Source organism: Procambarus clarkii, chromosome 88, assembly GCF_040958095.1.
Source record: "Procambarus clarkii isolate CNS0578487 chromosome 88, FALCON_Pclarkii_2.0, whole genome shotgun sequence".
Taxonomy (NCBI): Eukaryota; Metazoa; Arthropoda; class Malacostraca; order Decapoda; family Cambaridae; genus Procambarus; species Procambarus clarkii.
The window spans coordinates 13,560,021-13,570,774 of record NC_091237.1 but is presented as its reverse complement, the minus strand read 5'-3'; the positions used below and the strand labels follow the sequence as shown (position 1 = coordinate 13,570,774).

Sequence of the window (10,754 nt, the reverse complement as noted above, 5' to 3'; positions counted from 1 at the left end):
CTTCTTTCTGGATGAGCCCCGGTGGCTCCCTGACACCCTCCATTTCTACAAGGTTAGTTGGTTTATTTGTAGGCTGTTCAGCTCCAGAACTGACCAAAGATGACGACTTTGTGCACAAGCTGCACAAAGCTTGTATTGTGCAGCTTGTGCACTTATAGTATTGAGTGCCCTGGTGGTGGCACTCAATACTATAAGTGTTGCACTAATTTTGAATGTTTCTCTTGAATGTGAATTGTTTGAGTTGTTGTTTGGCAGTGTAAAGGCTTCAGTCTTGGTTAACCCTCCGGCTGTCTGTAAAGTCCCTCTGTAAACCCTCCCTCTGTCTGTAAAGCTCACTTCCCTCACTCTCCGAGCAGGCCCGGTTTTGACTGGTCTACAGTCAGCCAAACACAACTCCTGTATGATGTCTCTCGGGACATCCCCTAAGGACTTCCGCCCTATTGCCCCTCACGAGTTGTGTCTGCAAACTCTTTGAATGTATGGTAAATGTTCGTCTGATGTGGTTCTTGGAACACCATCCCCACCTCTCTCATTCTCAATTTGGTTTTTGCAAGTGCCGCAGCACAACTGATGTGTCCTGGTGAACTTGAAGGTCTATATTCGTACTGCTTTTGCTGCGAAGACCTCCGTTGTTGCTGTCCTTTTTGACCTGGAAAAGGCTTGACACAACCTGGAGATACTATATTCTGTCCCAACTTCGTTTTTTTTGGCCTTCGTGGTAATCTCCCTCTCTTCCTCCAAAGCTTCCTCTCTCGTCGTTCCTTTCGAGTCAGGCTTGGTACCACTCTCTCTGCCTCTTTTCGGCAATACGAAGGTGTACCCCAAGGTAGTGTTCTGAGCACTACTCTTTTTCTGGTTGCCCTCAATGGTCTTCTTTCCTCTCTTCCTTCTGGCATCTTCTCCGCTCTTTATGTCGACGATCTTACTCTTTGCTGTCGAGGTGATGATTCGCCTCTCCTTCAACAGCGGCTTCAACTTGCGATTGATGCAGTGGCGTCTTGGGCCACCAATCAAGGCTTCAAGTTCTCTGCAACTAAGAAAACGTTCTCGAGAACTCTCAAGTTCTCTCAGTGCTATGACTTTTACTCGAAAGCATGTCGTCCTTCTTTGTCACTTTATGGTCATCCCCGTGTGTACAAAGATTCCGCGAAGCTTTTGGGGTTAATCTTTGACACTCGTTTGTCTTGGTTGCCCCATATCTTTTACCTCTGAGTTGAATGCTCTAGGGGCCCTTAACCTACTTAAGGTTTTGTCCCATACTTCTTGGGGAGCAGATAGGCGCACGCTCCTCTATTTGCAATCCTCTCGTCCTGTCTAAACTCGATTATGGTTGCCCTGCATACTCTTCTGCTTCTCCCTCTACTCTTCATGTCTTGATCCTTTGCATCATACTGGGTTGTGCCTCAGCTCTGGTGCCTTTCGTTCAACTCCTGTCCTCAGCTTGTACGCTGACACTGGCTTCCTATCTCTCCAGAACCGCCGTGGTCGCTACTGTCTTCGCTATCTTGCACGGTCCTTACAGCATCCTCATTCTCGCCTCTTGTCATGCTTTGACTTTTACTCCTCCTGTAGTTCCTGTTCCTCTTCACCACTTTCCTCTTTATGTCCGTTTGTCTTGCTTACAAGATTCTCGTTCGTATTACAAATGTTTTTCCTCGTATTGTTCCGTCCTTGCCCCTTCCCAAATTTTGTACGTCCCTGACCCGCATCACTAAAGCTTTTACGCCTCCTACTGTTCTGAAACGCCTTTTCCTTTGAGCACTTTTCTGTTGTTTTTCCTGAACACTTATATGTGTCGCCTTCCTCCGGAGGCTAGCATCTTCACAGCAGAACTTTATTTATTTATTTATTTATTTATGCATATACAAGAATGTACATAAGGAATGTGAGGATACAAATATGGTAATTACAGTCTTGTAAAGCCACTAGCACGCGCAGCGTTTCGGGCAGGTATGATATGGCAGGTATGATAATGTATTTATGATATTCTTTATGCTCTTCGTCTCCTGCTTTCTCATTGTCAGTCTTCCTCTGTGGTGATAGTTGACTCTCGTAGGGCTTTCATGGCTTTGGGGTCCTTTAATCCGGTCCACCCGGTAGTCATCGAGATTGAACATTGGCTGTTTCTTATCTCCAGTAAATTTACGTCAGTAGAGTTTTGCTGGGTTCCCAGCCATGTTGGTCAATACAATACAAGGAACAATACAGCTTGAGGAAAAAATCATGCCTGACAACCTTTACTATTTTGTGACAAGTTCACTAAAATAAGGCAAAAAAATGATGAGTACACTGCTGCTTCCTAGACTGACCTGGTGCTACAGTACATAGTCTTCATGGCTTGGTGTCTTCTTTTGATAATTACTTACTAGACTGCCAGAAACCTTTCTATAAAATTCATAAAAAAAAATGCACAGATGAAGAGTAAAATGGATAGTAGAAAATACACAGGGAGAAAGGAAGCCTGTAGGAAACGACACCATAAGAGGTAGACAAGAAGAAACAATAAAAGAAAACAATGTGAACAGGATAACATTAGTGATATGGGAAGTTTGTGAACAAAAGAACAGCATATAAAAATATAAATAAGGAACTTAAAAGTCCATATTCACTATGTACTATAAGGTAGGGACCTTGCAGGAAAGCTGCCTTTCAAATCTCCAGCCAGTGCAGAGTTAGTCTAATCACAGTGAGAGAACGACATTCTTTAAAGAGATGTAAACAAATACCAAATATTAAATGAACAAATCCAAAAGGACCGTGACGAGGGTTCGAAGCTACATCCGAGAGCATCCCAGACGTATGTTCAAACCCTCGTCACGGCCCTTGTGGATTTGTTCATTTGATGCATCACGCTATTGTGATTTTTGTGTGTAAAGTACCAAATATTGTTAAAAGAAACTATTCCAAGAACATTCTGTGACTTGAAAAGCATGTTAAAAAATATAACTGTTAAATGTGGAAAACCAGTTTTAAATAAATGAAAAAGAAATAGATGGGGGACCAGAAAACGTGTAAGGCACGAGCTTCTTGCTACTCGTCCTTACTGAATAAATGAGGGGAGGGCGATTATAATGATCACTAGGAACAGTAAGACTCGGTGTTATACTCGGTGATTCTAGGACATACCGAATACAGAGGTTATATTTCATACAATAAACTAGAGACCTCAATCTCGGGAAAGACTGTGGCAGTTAAACTCAGGGTTCATACAGGAGTTTATTGCTATAGTCAAACTTAAAGGTACAAGATATATCAGGAGCATGGCTGTAATGTGTACACACTATTGGAATAAAGACAAGATATATTACTAAGTCCTAAAACTTGGACTCTCCTTACAATAAAAAATATATATATATACAGTATCCCCCTAAGCTCCACCTGGTCACTACCTTGGTACACTGGAAAAGTGTACTTCTTGGATTTTATTACAGTTATCTTTCTTATTCACTGGGACTTGGGCACTGTTGCTAACCTCCAACACAACACGTGGCCCAGGCCAACCTACCAGATTACACGGCTACACAACATTACAGAAAATCACACAAACTATACCAGTCAACCACTGGGTTGACTGGTATATACACACTATACAACATTGTATATAAATACAATATATCCTACTTCTATCATAGAAATAGCACCACAAATTAATAAGTCTATTCTAGTTACTATATCATGTAGGGTGCCCCTCCGACTTGAATCAATAATTAGGGAGATCTGCACAGCACCGCTGCTGAGAGAAGTCAACATCCACTGTTCACACTCTCCCTCCATCCTGGGGTTCCAGCATTTTTCTGGTCCCCATCTATTTATTTTTAATTTATCTAGTTTAAAACTGGTTTTCCACATGTAACACATTTTTCAACATGCTTTTCCAGTCACAGAATGTACTTCTGTAACTGGAAACGTATGTCATAATTGGACATAGTTTGAATAGTATCAATAGTTTGGAATAGTTGTTAACAATACAGTATTTGGTACTTGTTTACATCTTTTTGGAGAATATCGTTCTCTCACTGTGATTATAGACTAACTCTGCACATGTGCTGTTGGGTGCACTGGCAGAAAATTTGAAAGGTAGCTTTCCTGCAAGGTCCCTTCCTTACAGTAAGACCATTACTAACCTAACCTAATTCTAGGTACTGCACTGTACTGTGATTCCTTAGGAAATGTAACCTCACAGCTTTCAAGTGAAAAATTACTGGGAACAAGATCCGGACATCAAATAGTGACAGTGGACAAGGGCAGCCAATTTAAATTGAGATTGTTGGACAATATGACTGGAATCTGGATATGCAACTAAACTGTAGAAATGTACAGAAATTGTTGTACCCTTCACAGACAATTGTCAACTGGACTGCATTAACATAAGTTCTCAAAGTCTCTTCTAGTATCTCTTCCTTCCATATATTTTCACTAATATCTTCAATATATTAATAAATCTTTTGGAGGTTTATTTATTTAGTGAGAATTTTATTCCTGCACTATTCATTTCAGCAGTGATTTACAGGTCTAAGAGAAAACTAAATGAATAGCCATCAACATTTATTAGATCACATAATTAACAGTCATTTTTTTATAATTTTCTAGATATATTAGGCTTTCCAGATAATCACATTCAGAAACTTATCATGAGAACTATTACCTCCTTAAAGTAATACTTCTAATGCTTCCCTTTACCTCCACCTTTCCCTTTACCCCCACCTTTCCCTTTACCCATAAACTTTCCTTTGCCCCCAACTTTCCCTTTACCCATAACCTGCCCTTTGGCCCCACTTTTCCCTTTACCTAGCATTTTACCCCCAAACTTAGATTTCATGCCAATATTTCCTTTACCCTTTGATTTGCCTTGAGCTTTATGAACACCTTTGCCCAGTTTGACAGCTCTATGATCAGAGGTGGTGCGGTGTCGGCCTCCCATTTTGGATCTTCTCGAGTGTTTCTTCCCGCCCTTGCGATCAAGATCCATTCTGAAAGGTAGAAGCAGCTTTGGTTTATATATATAATTCATACATACAAGATAACCTACTTTTTCTAGGACAACTATGATAAGCTATGCATGGTATAGAAAAAATTATTTGTTATTTAACTACAGTATATCACCTCCAAGATCCTGTCTTGTATAATATGCAATAGCTCTTTCTAATACATGTACTAGCCATAATTAATACATCAAGAAAATAGTAGTCTATCAATATGTACAGTACATACAATCATGAATATTTTGTATAGATTGAATGAAACTACTACTGCTACTACTACTACTAATAATAATAATAATAATTTATGTACTTACAGTACATTCTCATCTCTGATCTGCTTGTGGATTGCTCCATCCAGATTAAGATTTGGCTTATCCATCTTTTCAAGAACTTCCATGTACCGTTTCTTCTCTGCCTGTCCATCACCTGTGGTTTCTTGCTGCTTACGTTTTTTACCCAGGCCTTTCATTTTCTTCTCATCTGGAAGGGCTGGCTGAAACTTGCCTAATGAAGCTGTTGCAGTTCGTGCATAATGCATAGCTAATCCCAACTGAAATACATAGGTAATAGTGAACAAAAAAGTTTACAAATCTAAAGGTTGGATATAATAATACTGAACAAATTCAGTCCTTATCACTGCTCAGTATTTAGGAAACAATACCATGCATTAACATTTCTAACTACTCCACCAGGATCCATAATTTCCTTTGTAACATAATATATTCCATCTAAAACTATTCATTTAAATATCTTCAATATACAACCAATATCACACTTACATCTTTCGTTGATGCATATTCATTCCCAGTGACACCAACATTGGGAACCTTCACTTTTCTGTGCTTGGCTATATTTCGCAAGCGTTGGAACTCGTTTTTGGCTATGTTTTCCTTTTTTATCTCTGCTACTTTAGCAAACTGATCCTCATATGGATCTCCATGATCTGGTACTTCTTTAACCCAGTTCTTCTCTTTTTCTGCTTGTACTTTACGATATCCAAACCGAGGAACCCAGCGCTGTAAGGATAGAATACTAAACACTGAATTTACATTATTCTTCCCAATATTATAACATGCAAATTTTTACCAAAAATAACTAGCACAAGTTTTTATATCTTTTATAAATAAATCCATTTAAAATATAAAATTAAGGAAAAAATTCATTGTAATCATGAATCAATACTCAAAAGTAACTATTCCTAGATTAAAGTGGAATGTTATCTCACGTTTCCATTCCATGACCGTTATATGGAACAAACTACTGCCTAAAACATTCCTAACACACTAAATTTCTAACCTTTCAAGCACCCAGTGGAATCTACTACCTGAACTGGGAGAAAATAATGACATCATAGTAACATTACACACCTTGTGCATACTGTATACAGTACATATATAACATCTTATTGTGGTTAGGTTAGGATTAGATAAATTAGGTAAGGTTGGATTAGGTTGGGTTTACTTCAATAGTAGAGATGACATAGGGTGGCAGAAATCTGCTTAGGTCTTAAACCTACTCCAAGCACCTGAAGATAACTAGTGGATAGTACTGGTAGATGATTATTTTTGTGTGGGCATAATTGTTTTTGTTGTAGTCTATTCTGTACTAAATACAGTATATGCAGACAAGCTACATGTACACAAACTGTAGAGATAAAAGTCAAACATGAACATATAGATATAACTCAAATGGTTTAGTTACTTGATACAATAATCACCCTGCCACCACACCTTAAGTGTACACATATGCCAATAATGTAAATTATTATATGTATCTTGAAACAGTTAAAGTTTATATATATATATATATATATATATAAACTAAGTCAGTGCTACCAAACTTTCTTGGAAAGGTTTCAGTTTATTACCTTGACAACATCATCCCAAACTTTCTTGTCTTTTTTCTTCCTCTTAAAGCCTTTTTCACGGGCATATTGCTCCCATTTTGTTAATGTAGTGCCTTTAGGTACAGGTTTTTCTCTTGGTAATCTGCCACATCAAGGAGAAAACAAATGCAATAGTTTTAATTTAAGTATATCACTCAACACTTTATATGATATCAAAAGCCAATATTTATTTAGCAAAAAAAAAAAAAGTTAGGACAGCTAAAATACATTCCACAAACAAGCTGAAAAACTTAAAAATGTTTTAATAACACATTTGGCATAGGCCTAGTGAAAACAAACATTATTTTTAAACCTTATTCAATAAAAAAAAATTAAAATTTGTTTAAAATCAAACTATTATATATAACTATCTTGGAAACTCACCTGGTGATTGGCTTCGGTAATGTTACATATATTGCATTATCAATCTGCTCCGATGGCAAATCCCAAACTTTTGTCAGGAGAGCTTGTATGCCATCACGAGCTAAACTGCGCAGGTAAGCATCACCTTCATCTGCATCTCTGTAATATAATATAGTACTGTACTGCCATAATAATGTATACTAAAAATCATCACCTGGAGTAGCCCTATTAAGCAGTGGATCATTAATTATACACTACTTTAAAAAGCCTCCCTACCTTGAACTTTTTATAAACAGTATATCTTACTCTATATGGAATTAATAAAATTACTGATGAGCATGCAAATATACAAACAGTACTTTATGAAACAAAAAAATTTGTTCTTTATTTAAATGAAAGTATAATGCACACATACACACGCTTTTGACAGGCAATCATAGTAGCTTAATTCAAGGTACTGTATTCTGATTCTATAGTAAAGGCTAAATAAAACTGATACTTCTGTAAGTACATTCACTGAAAATAAATTTGGAAGCATGTATAGGGATGTAGCAGTCTCATGTGTGTGGTGTAATCAGCTCAACATTCCCCACAATATAAGAAGTTGGAGATCTGGGCTGGATATACAGGTACATCTTTTTATAATACCCTTCACCGAGAACTAAACAAAAAAATTAAGCACCCAGTGATGTAATGGTAACAACACTCACAACACTAGCAAGAGAAACTACCCAAAATTTATCATGAACAGACTGGAACAATTAAGCAATGCTAGTTTTAATGTGCATCCTGCAGTGTTAAATTTGATGTGTGTGTGATTATATAGGTTTCATATGTGGACACTTCTTCTACAGTACTGTATTATGAATGAAGAAGCACTGTGCAAATTGGTGACCTAGGGCATATTCACAAATGCAGCCCATCCTCCTGTTTGGATAGTAATTTTAGTACTGATGTGGACTTTTAGTTCACTTAATTCAGAGAAAAATCCAAATCACTGGGATTTGCAGATTTTTTTACTGAACGACATGCCTTTATTTATAACACAATTACTGTACATTAAAACAATTAAAAAATATTAAATATTATAACAATTATTGATTGTTGAAACTGTGTATATAATCTGCATGGTACATTTTCCTGATAAAAATTTTCCTGATAAAATATGAGTTCTTTCGTCTGGCGATCTTCACACCATGCCTTAAGCGGATCAGACACCTCAAACTTTTCTACCTGTGTGTTTCACCCGGCAGTCCGGAACCAAAAAATTTTCTTTCCAAACGTTTTTCCTTTAACACAAACTTGGATAATATTTTACCAAGAACATGTCTGATAGCAGCAGCAATCAACATGGAAGTGTAAGCAAGTTATTTTAACAATTATGAATAAGTATAATCACTTAACGTGTGAAAATGGCCATGCCAATTTGTGTTGCAAAAGAATTTGGGATAGCTATGAGCATTGTCTGATATTAGGAAGAGCAAACAAATACTGTACAAGCACTTATACAATAACTTTAAAGGGTTAGGCTAGGTTAATTTAATTTTTTAAACATGTCATAAGAAATTCAGCTAATTCAACTTGGTAACCTGGGGCATACAGTTTGTGTGAAACTGCATGAAAGTTTTATCCTCCCATTGAAAACATGAAGTTTTATCCCCCCATTAAAAACATGAAAGTTTTATCCTCCCATTGATAGTTTTCAGTCAGGTCTCGCATACACAGGGTAGACAAGGATGGATTATTTAGCACAGGTAGTCATACACAAGGGGACACAGGTGGAAGCTGAGTATTCAAATGACCCACAGAGACATTAGAAAGAACGTTTTCATTATCATAGTAGATAGTAAATGGAATGCACTTGGAAGTGATGTGGTGGAGGTAGACTCCATGCAGTTTCAAATGTAGATATAATAGAACTCAAGAAGATAAGGAATCTGTACACCAGTAGATTGAAAGTTGAGAGGCGGGACTAAAGATCCAAAAGCTCAACCCCCACAGCACAAATATTTTTTTTTTTTTTTGAGATATATACAAGAGTTGTTACATTCTTGTACAGCCACTAGTACGCGTAGCGTTTCGGGCAGGTCCCTGGAATACGATCCCCGCTGCGAAGAATCGTTGTTACAACCAAGTGCACATTTTACTGTTGAGTTAAACAGAGGCTACAGTTAAGGATTTGCGCCCATTAAAAACTCCCTGGCCAGGATACGAACCCATGACAAAGCGCTCGCGGAATGCCAGGCGAGTGTCTTACCACTACACCACGGAGACAAGGCGAGTACAATGCTAAAAAAAAAAATTAAAAATAAAAATAAAATAAAAAAACTGCACATCTATGAAGAAACCTAAATCACAAAACCTGTCCTTACGTAACAATTTTGTTTTGGGTATAAAGTGAGAAATGTAACTTCATACAATTAATCCCAAGGCAGTTTTCAGATACTTCTTCCAGCTGGACATTCACACTAGGCTCACCTGATTAACTTTTCATCGAGCGTGTTCTTATCCGTCACCAGCAAGTTCCCCAAGTCATACTCTAGCTGTATGTCCTTATGTACTTCAACAGCCTTCTGCTCCTCACTGGCCTTGGTGATAATCTCGTGGACGAGGGCAGCAGCAGTGTCTCCCATGATGGATTTGTTTACACCACGAGGCTCAGGCAACGTTCCTCTACCGCCTACTCAATCCGGATAGGCGGTAGAGGAAGAACGGCTACCAAATATATTACAAATTACATCCAAAATTTTAACATCAAAAATTGTATGATACTGATAATAATATACTGTACTTTATTTAGAAATAATATGCATTGTAAAGATATATGCATATAATTGTGTAGGCACAGCGATTTGGCAAGTGTTCGACTTAAAATCGAGAATTTCTAGTTTGAGTCGTTTCCAATCACCTAATGCCCCTGTCCACCTAGCAGTAAATAAGAACATAAGAATGAAGGTAGGATACTGTGTAATAAAAATAGGTTTTCCCTCATATATAAATTAATATTATACAATAAAATTCAATGTATAGTTAGACGTACACAAAGTTAGGTGTTTAAGTTCTGTTGGTGATTATTAGGCGATTAGGTTCTATTCTAACCGAAACACTATGCGTGTTTTTGCAAGGTTTTGCAAGAACACCTATGTTATGTATTCTCACAAACCCAATGTACATTCTTGTATGTAAATAATAATAATAATAATTATTATTATAATTATTATTATTATAACTATAATTGTTACTATAATAATAATAATAATTATTAATTATAATAATAATAATAATAATTATTATTAATTATAATAATAATAATTATTATTATTATTAATTATAATAATAATAATAATAATAATTATTATTATTATAATAATAATATAATAATTATTATTATTATTATTATTATTATTATTATTATCATTATTATTATTTGTTGGTGTTGGTTTAGGGGCCGCGACGACAGAGACCGTATGGGCTCCAAGGGGAGGGAACTATCAGGGGAAAGCGCCAAGCCATCACGACTATAG

At 36.9% G+C, this 10,754-nt stretch overlaps 2 protein-coding genes across 2 annotated transcripts in view; one reads left to right on the top strand and one right to left on the bottom strand.

Moving 5' to 3' along the window:
* LOC123745879 (zinc finger and BTB domain-containing protein 17) overlaps positions 1-10,754 on the top strand; it is a 583,396-nt gene that overhangs the window by 312,309 nt on the left and 260,333 nt on the right. The window lies entirely within an intron of this gene.
* On the bottom strand, positions 3,204-9,911 carry LOC123745877 (ribosome biogenesis regulatory protein homolog). Its single transcript, XM_045726977.2, has 6 exons — positions 9,709-9,911; positions 7,252-7,389; positions 6,850-6,970; positions 5,762-5,998; positions 5,297-5,532; positions 3,204-4,970 (listed from the first exon to the last, which is right to left on the bottom strand). The coding sequence occupies exons 1-6, from the start codon at positions 9,861-9,863 to the stop codon at positions 4,664-4,666; spliced, it is 1,194 nt and encodes a 397-aa protein (XP_045582933.2). The 5' UTR covers positions 9,864-9,911; the 3' UTR covers positions 3,204-4,663.